We start from the raw sequence: 13,127 nt of genomic DNA on the forward strand, positions 1-13,127 counted from the left end.
CTAATAGGACCAGGGCAGAGGAATAACCCCTATCCCTGGCCCTCCAGAGATCATCCACCAACGCGACCAAAGCCGCCTCAGTGCTGTAACCGGTCGGAAGCCGGACTGAACGGGTCCAGATAGACAGTTTCCTCCAGGTGCAGGGGAAACTGATATGCCACCATACTCTCTACAACCTTCGCCGCGGCGGGTTGGAGACCGGACGATAATTACCTAAAACAGCCGGGTCCAGGAAGGCTTTTGAGGAGGGCCTCACCACCGCCTCTTTCAAGGCGGCCGGAAAGACTCCTCCAACAAGGAAGCACTGAATCCCCTGAGCCAGCCTCGTGTCACCTCCTGAGTGGCCAGCACCAGCCAGGAGGGGCACGGGTCCAGTAAACACGTGGTGGCATTCAATCTACCCAGCAACCTGTCCATGTCCTCGGAGTCACAGGGTCAAACTCATCCCACACAACATCACCAAGACCGCCTCAGATACCCCGCCTGAATCGCCACAATTTTGGTCCAGACCGTCCCTAAGCTGAACGATTTTATCGTATAGATAACCGTTAAACTCCTCAGCACGTCCCTGCGGGTCATCCCGCTCCCCTGGTGAAGGAGGGAGCGGTCACCCAAACAGGGCAGCTGGGCGGTTATCTGCCGACGCAATGAGGGAGGAGGCGTAAGAACGCCTCGCTTCCCTCAGTGCCACTAGGTAGGTCCTAGTATAGGATCTAACTAGTGTCCGATCAGCCTCTGAACGGCTGGACCTCCAGGAACTCTCTAGGCGTCTTCTCCGGCGTTTCATCCCCCTCAGCTCCTCGGAGAACCAAGGAGCCGGTTCGGATCTGGGGCGGGTCAGAGGCCGCAAAGGCACGACACGGTCTAAAGCCCCAGCCGCAGCCCGTTCCCAGGCTGCAGCTAGTTCCTCTGCCGTGCCGTGAGCCAGACCCTCAGGAAGTGGCCCAAGCTCCGTCCGAAACCTCTCTGGGTCCATCAGGCGCCTGGGACGGTACCACCGTAATGGTTCCGTCTCCCTGCGGTGTTGGGTAGCGGTCAGAAAGTCCAGGCGAAGGAGAGAGTGATCTGACCATGACAAAGGTTCAATGACTATTTCCTTTAAGTCCAGATCTCTCAACCACTGACCAGAGACAAAAATCAGGTCCAGTGTGCCTCCCCCGATGTGAGTGGGGCCATCCACTACTTGAGTCAGGTCCAAGGCCGTCATGGAGGCCAGGAACTCCCGAGCTACCGTCGATGACGAGCCGGCAGATGGCAAGTTAAAGTCCCCCATGACTAAAAGTCTGGGGGTCTCCACTGCCACCCCGGCAAGCACCTCCAGGAGCTCGGGCAGGGCAGCTGTCACGCAGCAAGGAGCCAGGTACGCGACCAGCAAGCCCATCTGACATCTATGACCCCACCTCACAAAGAGGGATTCACACCCGCAATCTGAGGTACAGTGGTCTCCTCGGCTCTAGACTCTCTTTAATAGCAACCGCCACCCTCCACCCCTACCCTGGGCCTCGGCTGATGGAATGCACGGAAACCCGTGGGCACATGTCGAGCAGGGGCACACCCCCTTCAGTGCCCAACCAGGTCTCCGTAACGCCTATAATATCCGCGGCACCCCCCTGAATCAGATCATGTATTAGGGGGGCCTTATTGGCCACGGACCGTGCGTTGCATAACATCAGACGAAGGCCCAGGCTCTGAGGGTCTTGACCATCCGGGGAACGGGAGAAGTCAGATCGGGCACGCGATCGCCTGCAAACATCGAACGCGTGACCCCTATGTCGATACGATCCCCTTCCGCCATATCTGCCCCTCCCACTTACTGCAAATAGACTCACCTCACACAAAGGAACACACTTCATAACCTCCGAACCCATTTGATAGTCGCCACGAGCATGCGCTTGAACTGGTTTCCTCCCGACGGGCTACCCCTCACCCACCCTAACCTCCCACCCCACCCAACACTACCCTCCCCCCCCCTTCCAACCCAGACCCGTCAGTTCCCACCCTCCCCTTAAAAGTCCCATTAAAATTCCCCTTAAAAACCCTATTAAAATAATTAATTAAAAATCCCCTGAGTCTCCTATTTTTGGCATGCCATCTCTCGGGGTTCCAAAACCCGTCCTTGGTGTTGGTTGGAACAGCTTTTTGTATTGGGTGATGCCCTCTTTCTTGAAGACTTGCTCTTGTATCAGGGTAGTAAATCTTCAAATGAACAGTGAGAGTTTCTGGCACAGTTGGTTGCCAGAGCAGTCAAAGAAGCATGACAATAACAATCAGTTGGGAAACCTGAAAAGCAATCCTGTCATAAAAAATGTTTCCATATCATTCAGCCCTGACTGCTTCCTGGCTAAAAGATTCTGTTTTGAGTAATTTGCTGAAGGGTTCTTTTTGTTTTTTTATGAGTAATTTTTTAAACCATGTTCACAGATTGAGAGAGAAAGAAGAAGAAGTGCAAGAAATGGCAACATTATTAGATGAGAGGGGAAAAGAAGTTGCTCACCAAAGAAAAGAGTTGCAGGTGCCTGTGACAGTTTTAAGAGGAGCGGGAGGGGAGTTGTGAAGTGGGCAGAGAGATTTAAAACATTATCCTCTCTTACAGGCTGTACAGGAAGAGAATAGGTTATTGAGAGCACAGATTCAAGAAATCAAGCAGGAAAACAGCAAACAGGTATTTCCCCAGATTACTAAATTTACAGAGTTAAAAAGTGAGACAGTAGATGTATTGCATGCTCTCTGCCTTAAGAGTCACTTTGAATAAAATCAGTTAGCTATTGAAATTACTATCGGCCAGGTCTCGTGTTTGGCTAGATAAGGAGAAAGGATTTTCCTGTTCATTTATTGGAATAATGGATCTTACTTTCTAGACTATCATTTTACCCTTCTCAGAGCATGCACTTCAATAATAATGATATTTTAATTGCGTCAGCACTCCTTTGTCAGGTCTCCATCCTTTCTTAATTCCATTGCAGCACCGTAGGTGTTTTTCTGTAAATTTTAATTTGATCAGCAGCATATAAAATGACATAAGCCTAATACACCTATGTCATTCCTTCAAAACCATCCCCTCAAATCAGGTTGGTTTTAGAGACATGGTGGCTCTGTGGCTTAATGACACTGGGGATGGTCTCTGTTCCAGCTGTTCAAGTCCTAGCATTTCATGGCAGGGTGAGTTCCCATCACTCACCTCAGCTTCTGTCCACCTAAGAGTTCGAAAGCATGTTCTATGTGAGTAAATAAATACCACTTAGATGGAGAGACAAGTTGGTACTCTGTGCAGGCAGGCAGATTCCTGCCAGCTGTGAACTTTCTTAGTTATGGCGCCCATTTACGAAACGGTTCCAGGGAACGAAGGGATCTTAGGATGACGCTTCAGGAAGAGCCACTTGTCTTTCTGGTGCGAAGCCAGCTCATCCTCCTGCAGCATAATTTGGGAAGCATGCAAGTGTGTTCTACAACAGAACTGGTAAATTGGCAGCCAAACTACTACTCTGCAATAGCATTGTGGTCTCCTGGCTAATGTAACAACTCCATACAACAACAACAACAACAACAACAACAACAACATGGAGGAGGAGGTTTTACCTATTGTTAGACACATTTAAAGGGGCAAAATATGTGTCTTGAGCCTCACACAGGTTTAAGATACTTAAGAACCCATTTTTGCTCTTTGATTTTCCCAAATCCCCCGCCCCCAAAGAATTAAACAACAAAAAAAGATCCCTCATTCTGATACATCATAATGCTACTGGTCCAGTGGTGCCCTAGAACACCCTAAAGATCAAAATAAAACTTATCAGAAGTAAATTAACTGCAGGAAATTTGAAAGAACACCTCAGTGTCTTCTGTGGTGTCATCAGTATGAAAAGCAGATAAATGTCCAGAGGTAAATTCCATATATTGCTAATATATGGATATTGCAATAAATATTGCAATAAATGTTGCTCTAATTATTTTGTGTAATTTATGGGTTGGCTTCCAGGCTCCTGGGAAAAGCATAGAGAAAAACCTTGAGGTGGCAAATGGCTGCATGTCAAATACTGTTAAAGTTGGGGAAGTTTTCACTGCATTTCAGTTAAGTGATTAAGTGCTCCTTTGTTTCAGGAATCCTTGGTTATCAGAAATGAGCAACTTTCACAGCTGTAAGTTATTGTTAACTTATTTCAGCATGTCTTTTACATAGGTATGAACCACAATATTCTTCTGGATGCTGCTTCATTTCTGTTTCCCTTCATTAGTTACTCTTTCCTCAGCAATTCAGCTACATTGGGTATTCATAGTCTAAATTCACTGGTATATCCTGGAAAGCTTTATAAGCTTCAGCAGAGTTGATACCAAGATGTATGAAGCTGATATATGTCTCAAGGCAGTGGCCTTGAACACCATTGCTTGAAAAACAATATACAAGTGGTAGAGAAACCGTATTTGTGTTTCCTTGAACATGGTCTAGATATGTAATACAAAGATATTGTCACATCTGTACTGTTCTGACAATTTGTGTGAGGAAAAATAACCTCCTTGGCATTTAAAATGCCCCTTTAAAAATAGTTGACTATTGACATTCACTTGTAATACTCCTAGTTTTGCCTGTGGCTTTATATTTATTGTGAACAGTTAAGAGACATTGGTTTCTTAGTGGTGCAGAAAGTTTGCATTTTATTTACTTGGGAATAATGGCTTGCACAGTTCATATCCTTTAGAAAAATGTATTCTGCCCTCAAAGTGATGTTGCAGTGTATTTATACACTGTTGCTGGTTTTGCTAAAATACTATTTAGCTATTGGCAATTAAATTGTACAAACATGTTAAATGTATTTAATGATAATTGTGTGGCATGTATTATATTTCTATGACATGCTTCCTATAAAATGCTCAGGAGAATGTTGGTGGGCTCTCTTTTTCCTAGTTTTATTCTCACACTCACGTTAGGTAAAACAATTCAATTTTTTTTACTACCGGTTCTGTGGTGTGGCTTGGTGGGCGTGGCAGGGGAAGGATGCTGCAAAATCCCCATTCCCTTCCCACTCCTGGGGGAAGGATATTGCAAAATTTCCATTTCCACCCCACTATGGGGCCAGCCAGAGGTGGCATTTGCTGGTTCTCCGAACTACTCAAAATTTCCGCTACCGGTTTTCCAGAACCTGTCAGAACCTGCTGGATTTCACCCCTGCTTAGTGGTGATGCATGGAATACCAACCTTATGGCCTCTCCTCACTGGGTACAGCTTGGAAGGGAGAGTCAGCCAGTAGGGAGAAGAAAAATGCTTTATATTGTCTGTGTCTTCGTTTACCAAATTTTGCATCTGTTTGCAGCACTTCCTTTTTAAGGAAAGCTTTTAAAACTGACAGAATTGTTGTTGGAGGGCAGAGAAATATTTTAGCAAATAACAGGCAGAGGAATTTGCAATTGCTGCCTTCTTGCTTCCAACTGAATCCATCAGAACTGGGATTCTGCCTCTATCTATTTTTAAAAGAGCAGATTCTCTAGTTCTCATGATCCAAAGTAGAATCCTGAATATATATTGACAATGGACGGGGGAAATCAATTGTCTGTCTTTTCTGTTGAAGAAACAAAAACAGGAATGTTCTTCACAGTCCCTGTCTTACTCCCTTCTACACGGCTGTGACTTTGTCTTTTCTTGTACGGATTTAGCATTTCTGGGAAAGAACAAGAAAACACCAGCCTTCAGAACGAGTTGAGCTCCTTGAAACTTGCAGTGGAGCAACAGAGGCAAAAGAACGATGTAAGTAACTCCTTCTAAAATAACGTTTGGACAGACGGATGTTGAAGGAAGCACTCCTTTGGTACCGAATGTTCTCGTTCTAGAATATCCCTTGACTACAGTCCCATTTTCCTCAGCATGCCCTGTGGAACTCATAGGAACTGTAGTTCGGCATGTCTAGAGGATTTCTTTCACCCTTTATATCATGTTTTAATATACACTTTTATCAGTTGTTTTAACCTGACCATTTTTTATGTTTGCATTTTACTATAAAACACTCTTAAGATTATTTCGATGTGAAGTGAAACACAAATGTTTTAAATGAATATGAATATCTCAGGCCTCCCCTTTCCATCAGCAGTAAGAGCAGGGTGGCTCTTCAGGAGATAGTCAGAGGTAGATTTTACTCTTCCTTTTATATGATGAAAAGTTTTTGGAAGTATCTGAGAGGGTCCCACTGCATAATAAACAAATTTCAGAAGAAGAAAATGAGGTATTTTCTAATTGGCTAAGTCAGGGGTGTCAAACTTGTATCGTCACGGCATCGTCACATGACATATCGGGACTTTTCCCCCCTTCGCTAAACTGGGTGGGGGTGGGGCCATGAGTTTGACACCCCTGGGTTAAGTAAATTTCTTGAGAGTTGATAGGAAAATGTTTCTGAAACATTAAGAAAAAGCTCCTTGACCAAAGAAGCAAACTTAATATTTATTCATTTCACCTGCTGAGAGATCTTTTGACTTGATTTGAGCATCTGAGAGCAGGACAAGAAGCAACAGTAGCTCATTAAAGAGAGATCCTACCTGGAACTACTGAGAAATTTCCTGACAGTGAGAGCAGTTAGTCAATGAAACAGCTTGCCTTCTGGAACTGTGGATGTTCCATTAATATAGGTTTTCAAGAAAACATTGGACATTCATTTATCTAGGATGGTCCTGCCTTGGGCAGGTGGTTGGACTAGAAGACCTCCATGGTCACTTCCAGCTCTATGATTCATCTTTTCTCTTAAATCTTTCTGTTGCTCAACAAAACGAAACACACAGGGTTGTCAAATCTCTTGTTCTATTGGGTACTGCATAAGGTGCTCTGAAACTTTTCTTCTGGAACTTCCCAAATATTTCTCCTGTCCCTGAAATATATTTCATCTCCTTCCAGCAGTCACCATAAGAGGAAGAGACAGTGGATATATAGACTGTATAGTTTATTCAGTAGGGATAATTGAATTAGCAAATTTCCTGTTCACTCTTAGAAAGCTATTTTAGGCTTTCATTCTATAAAAATATTGAAGACAAACTAAAAAGGTTACTAGAGACGTTTGTGACATAGGAAAATAAGGATGCCTCCCCTTCAAATCAATACACAACTGTCAACTTTGGAATTCCATGGAGGAAAATCACTCCCTTATAATATGATGATTGTCTAGGAAAACAGAATTCCGATTTGAATTTCTCCTTTGATTAATGTACTGCTGCTTTGTATTTTAACACAGTTTTGATTATTTTATCAAAATGTGATTGTTCACGTTAAACACATAATGAAGTACAAATTATAATGCCAAAAAAGTTTAATTCCTAGTTTGTCTTCTGATCCACTCAGTGAACATAAACTAAAACAGTTTTGCCCTTCCCCTGGTAGCCACCAGAAATTAGGAGAAGAATGTGAATCGTAATCTAATATTCACATCATTGGTTCATCTAGCTCAACACTTTTTACTCTTGCCGGATCTCCCTTAAAGTGTCCTAAGAAGACTGGGTGCTTCTTTTTACACCGTTGTTACATTCCCATCAGCCTCAGTCTGGTTATCCAAAATTCAGGTATGAGATGTGGGTAATTGGAGTCCAGCAATAACTACACTGCCACAGCGTTCATCTCCTATATTATCCTTTTAGATCCTTCTGTACCAAGAAGTAGGCCTGAAATTTCCAACTCTTAAAATAATTTGCTTTGAGGATGAAGGTTCATTCTCCGAGATTGTGGGTTGGTTTCTGAATGTTTCATTACCAGGCTAGGTAACATTTTCAGCTTAGTTTAGGGAATGTCAGGTCAATGTTCTTCTGTTTATAAGGACTTCAGGTGTTGGCATGTCAAGTGACGTCTTATGATGGGTCATAACCCTAATCCACGCAACCCCCCCCCCAAGCAGGTCACCTCCCAATGACCCTGACCTGATATAACCTCCTTATCACAAGATCCACTGATGATTCACACCTGACCCATCAAAAGACCTTCACTTGACACACACCTGAAGCCCTTATAAACAGAAGAACACTGACACCAACATCCCCTAAACTCCGCTGAAGATGTTACCTAGCCTGGTAGTGAAACATTCGGAAACCAACCCACAAGCTCGGAGAATGAACCTTCACCCTCGTCCTACACCTGAGCTACAGATATTTGCTACTATGGCATAATTTGCTTTGTTCCTAAAATATACTACATTCCCAGCAGTGTTTAAAGACAAAGCTGATGCTTTGGAGGTTGCAAGCACCTCTTTGAGAAACCCTCCCTGCATTCCTTCAAATGACACTAAATTTTCAATGGTGTTCTGTTTGGGTTAATTTCTAGAGTATGCAGCCAACTTAGTGGGTATCTGATTTAGCGTATGTATGCTTGTCAGTATGCATGTATGTATGCTGATAACTTTTGAATATTTCTCCATTTTCTTCTTTACAAATGCAGTCAAAGTATGGAGGGGGAGGTTCCTGTTCATGATGCCATTATGGCCCTAAAATCAGAAATAGATGCTCTTTTTTTTGCTTTTGAATTTTTTGCCATATCAACGCTCTGTCTTTTTAACATCACACTTGTCTTTTGCTAGTATGCCTCATCTAAACTGAGCACCGACCCATTTTGCAGTGACCCCGTGTTCAAATGCAAATGCTCGCTCTTTGAGGTGAAAGCAGAAATCGTTTTATTTTGGCTGAACTGAAACCATTCTTTCTAAAAATGATTAGGACCTTCGAAAGAAAAACTGGAAAGCAATGGAAGCATTGGCCTCAACTGAAAAATTGCTGCAGGACAGAGTGAACAAGACTGCCAAGGTTGTAATGCTAATTGCTAGAAACAATGCATTAGCTAGAAGTGATTCTGCAGCCGCCTTCTAAAATCAAATGGAAGCATTTAGCTTTTACTGCAGTTTTTAAATACACTCTTTTGAATCCTTCCTTCCTTTCTTCCTTCCTTCCTCCTTTTCTTTTCTCCATGTACTTTCACCTTTGCTTCTGCCTGTCATCTTTATACCCTTCTTTTTCTTTCTTTCTTTAAACCTTTAATTTGTGAGCATGCTGCTTATTTTGGTTTTGCTTGGGACAGATGCTAGAGCTGTAGGGCTGTGATGTTTAGTCTGCAGAGTGATGATCTGCCATCCTCTTGGTCATTGAAAATTTCTCTTGTTTTGTGCTGAAAGGAACTCTGTCATAAAAGAACTGCCCGTAAGTTTTTTTTAAGACAATTTTTTGCTTCTATTATATAACACATTTGAAATTTAGCACTCAATTCAGTGTCCCAGTTGTCTGGATAAAATTTAATACCCATAGATCTTGCTGGGAGCATTACACACACAGGCTCCCACTGATATTTCAAAGCGCTTAACTAGGACCCAGTTATGTCAGTGTTAAATTTATCACAGGGACTCCTAGTTCATTTTAATAGGACCAGATTCAGGTTTGCTACATCCTGATTTTTTGGTAGAATTTTACAGTACAGATTTAAGATTTGTAATAATTGAATTTTTCTTTTAACCAATCTTAAGATTTATTAGAGTTCAGAAATTTTAAAATGTGCTTTAAAACTAAGATAACTGAAAATAACTCTGGCTTTACCCATTGTAGCTAATTGTGCTCAACTACAATCCCATTAATTCACAACCAAAGGTTCTAATGTATTTGTTTGTTGAGGATGATATGGATTATATTGCACCATCTGGTGTGTGCTAGGTTGAGAAAGCAGTTTAAACTATTAGTTTTGTACATTTCTATTAGCAAGTCTCCTTTTACGCTTTCAGCCAAACTAGCAGTTCTTTTCTATATATTCTTATTTTTAAATACACTGATTTATATTTTTGGGGAAAAAAACTTAATATAATCACACTCTCCAGAAGAGTAATCATGCTGATTCTTTTGCATAAAAAATGATAATCTTGGGGTACAAACTGTACCATACAGTGTGATGATGTAGTGGACTGGCTGATCCACAAAAGCGTACAGAATAATAAATTTGTAAGTATATAATGTGGTGCAAGATTTGTCATTTTTAATCCAGTGATATAATCCATAAATTCAAGTTGTTTTGAAGCAGCACTCACCTAGATGAAAAATAAACTGCAAGGAAGAACCTCTCCTAAAAAAAATTACAGTAAAGTTTTGCCAGGCATGTGTTGCAATGCTTATGGAGTTTGCTGGAGTTGAGTTACAGGATAGAACTGCTAGGTTCCTCAACTATGGTGAATGGTGGCAAAATAAAACTTCAATAACTCACAGAGAACTTGAACATCTGGCAGATCTATGAACCAGAGAAGTTCATTTTTTGTGGAATTTGAATATTTGCAGTCCACCTAGTGGGAAACAGTTTCTGTTTCTGAATCTGTCTGAAGAACATCGCTTTAATCCATGGACTGTGCTTTAAGATCCGCCATGGCTCTCCCACCTACCCTTCGATTCTGCTCTGTTGCAGAGCAACAAGTGGAAGGAACAAATGTTGGTTGCTGCTTGCTTTTCGATCTTTGAAATCCTTGAACCTTCTTCTTTTGGCCAGATTATTTATCAAAGGAAAAAAAATGCTGCCCAGCTCTGTCACCATTATATAGTGTTCTAGGAAAATAAAAGCTGCCTCTTAAAGTATATGGTGAAAGACAGTTTTTTGCCTTGACACGTAAAAGATAATTTTGCTTTGCATTTATTTAAAGGATCAGCAAGCATTTAAATGAGTGGAAAAAATAGAAGAGGAGTTGTATCCAGAAATATTGCCTGATCACCATCGCATTTTCTGGAGTCGTTGTTGCTCTCTGAGCTTGGTTGTTTTCTTTTAGATATTTCATTACCAAACTAGGTGACATCATCAGGGCTAGGATGATGATGATCAGCTCTAGAACTGATAATTTACCTAGTTTCGTGATGAAACATCTGCAAGAAAACAACCAAGCTCAGAAGCACCAAGGACTCCACCAGTTCAACCCTGACTACAAATATTCTCTTCCATCACATTCATTTTTGCACCTTGAGGTGCAAACACACATAACACTCTGCTGAAAATAGAGTTTTAGACTTTGATTGGTTAAGTGTCCATAAACTAGAAACCTGGGGTCAGAATGCTTCCTTCTTAATTTTAAGTGAGTTTAGCTGCCTTTGCTTACAAGAGGAAGCAAACAGGAACTACCATCTGTTGTTACAAAAGATAGAGTCTCAGGCGAGGGTCAAACAGTGAGAGATCAAGTGGCACACACACACGTGTGTGTGTGTGTGTGTGTAAGCCACTCATAACTGTTCAAGTGCTTTAGCATAATAAGCAAATGAATTTGGAAGGCTCTGGTCACTTTTGAAGTTTTCTTCAAAATTGAGTTTTCTAATAACAGCTGTATTTCCAATGCAATACTGCATGGAATTTTCATAGTGGGACTAAAGTGGATAAGGGAAGGAGAAGCAGAAAAATGAATCTCACCTGGGAGCTAGCTTCCTACAATAAGAAAAACTGTTTCCTAATAATGGCATAACTGCTGTGGAAATAATCTGGACTATTTGAAGTTAGTTCCAGAATTGCTTGAGCCTCTCAAAATACAACCCATATAGTATTGCTTTCTTGCCTTAATTCAGTCATGTGTAAATATTCAATCCTGATTTAAAGGATCAGCAAGCACGCAAATAAGTGGAAAAAATAAAAAAGTTGTTGTATCCAGAAATATGCAAGGTGGAATAATATTGTAATAAAATTCTTTGGTGTGGGGGCAGCATAGAACAACTTAATTGTTATCAAGACTGTGATAAAGATGATTTTCAAACTAGTTTGGGTAATAAATTTCTTCCTGGCACCCATTTAATGTAAATGACTCTCCAAATGTAAGTTGATGATTATTATAGTTTTCATTTGCTTTAAACTTTATTTAATCTTTATATTAAATATATATGCATATATAAAACTTTTAATTTTAAAGCAAATCATTCCATGTTCTAAATGCAAGGGCAGCAGATGAAATCATTTTTGCTCCTTAGAATTAGTATTAAACTGAGAACTATTTAGGCCAAGAAATAGAGATTGATGTGACATCATGGTAGAAGATTTATACTTAATTTTTCTTTTTTTCTTTCATTTTTATCAATCCAGGAGAGTCAACAACATGCAGAGGCTGTTGAAGCAGAGATGAGAAACATATTGCAGAAGCTATTTCCTATAGTCTCTCTTCCTTCCACTTTGGTAAGATTTGATTTGTTTAAATTTATCAAATGGGTAACCATGTTTAAAGTGAGACTGCTTTCTAAGACAATACTGAAGAGTAGAAAAAAATGGGTTTGCTAATGTGACCTTAGTTCTCTTGTTAATTATAATTAGCTTTGGATGATTCACTTCTACTATCTGGCAAAATTGTGACTGCTAAATTCTAAGTTGCTATTCTGTACATACCATTCAAGATTCTGGTTACCTGGCTGTATTAGTTAATTAGCAGTGCTACTTATTTATTTCCAAATTCTTTTAATGTGCTTTTTCATACTCAGAGTCACAGTGAGTGGATGCGTGGATTTGAAAAAGCAGTAAGAGAACATACAAAAGAGACTCCTCGACCAGATGACATTAAGGTTAGTGCAGTCTGGATATGAATTTAGTTTTAGCTAAGTAGTTTTTTTTATGTCAGGTTTTTTTTTTATTCTGGAGAACAGAGAGAAAACTGATGTTCTGTGCTTGAGAATTAACTGGTAATATTTTGAGATTTGATTGACAATAGGTAACACCAAGATTAATCTTACAATTTGTCCAACAAGTGTTTCCCCAAAGTTCTTTAATGTTTTGAATGATTACATTTCTGCAGAGCCTAATTACAGAATTGATTGTCCTCTGCAGAATCCTGAGCTTTCAGACTTGACGGAACAAAACATGAAAAGCGTTTTTGTAGAACAACAGAAGCATGCACCTTTGCTACTGAAATTTAGCACTGCATTTTGTTGATCCAATCTAAGGAGTTCAAAAATATGATTAAAAGCATGGGTTGCCACAAATATGGCTTTTTCCTCAGACCTTTGGCAAAAACGATTAACAACCCTATTCTTCTTTGTCTTTGTTCCATCTGGGTTTGTTTTCTCTTCCAACTTCGTTTCTTTTGTGTTCAAGTTTTTCATTGGCATTATAATTTCAATATAGTTTGAGTTGGTTGAGGAAATAAATAATTGTCCTTCTTAGTTTGTTGTTGTTTCATAAACTTATGTTGAAT

The 13,127-nt window shown here is 40.7% G+C and overlaps 1 protein-coding gene across 8 annotated transcripts in view; it reads left to right on the forward strand.

Moving 5' to 3' along the window:
* Positions 1–13,127, forward strand: part of KTN1 (kinectin 1) — a 101,806-nt gene that overhangs the window by 79,381 nt on the left and 9,298 nt on the right. For 7 of the 8 annotated variants that reach the window (XM_058162986.1, XM_058162981.1, XM_058162979.1 and 4 more), the window contains 7 exons: positions 2,422–2,512; positions 2,594–2,662; positions 4,096–4,133; positions 5,644–5,734; positions 8,668–8,754; positions 12,029–12,118; positions 12,418–12,498. In XM_058162986.1, coding sequence (XP_058018969.1) covers positions 2,422–2,512; positions 2,594–2,662; positions 4,096–4,133; positions 5,644–5,734; positions 8,668–8,754; positions 12,029–12,118; positions 12,418–12,498 — 547 coding nt within the window. The remainder of the gene's footprint in view (positions 1–2,421; positions 2,513–2,593; positions 2,663–4,095; positions 4,134–5,643; positions 5,735–8,667; positions 8,755–12,028; positions 12,119–12,417; positions 12,499–13,127) is intronic. The other variant, XM_058162987.1, reaches the window with a different exon arrangement.

Source organism: Ahaetulla prasina, chromosome 1 (assembly GCF_028640845.1).
Source record: "Ahaetulla prasina isolate Xishuangbanna chromosome 1, ASM2864084v1, whole genome shotgun sequence".
NCBI lineage: Eukaryota > Metazoa > Chordata > Lepidosauria > Squamata > Colubridae > Ahaetulla > Ahaetulla prasina.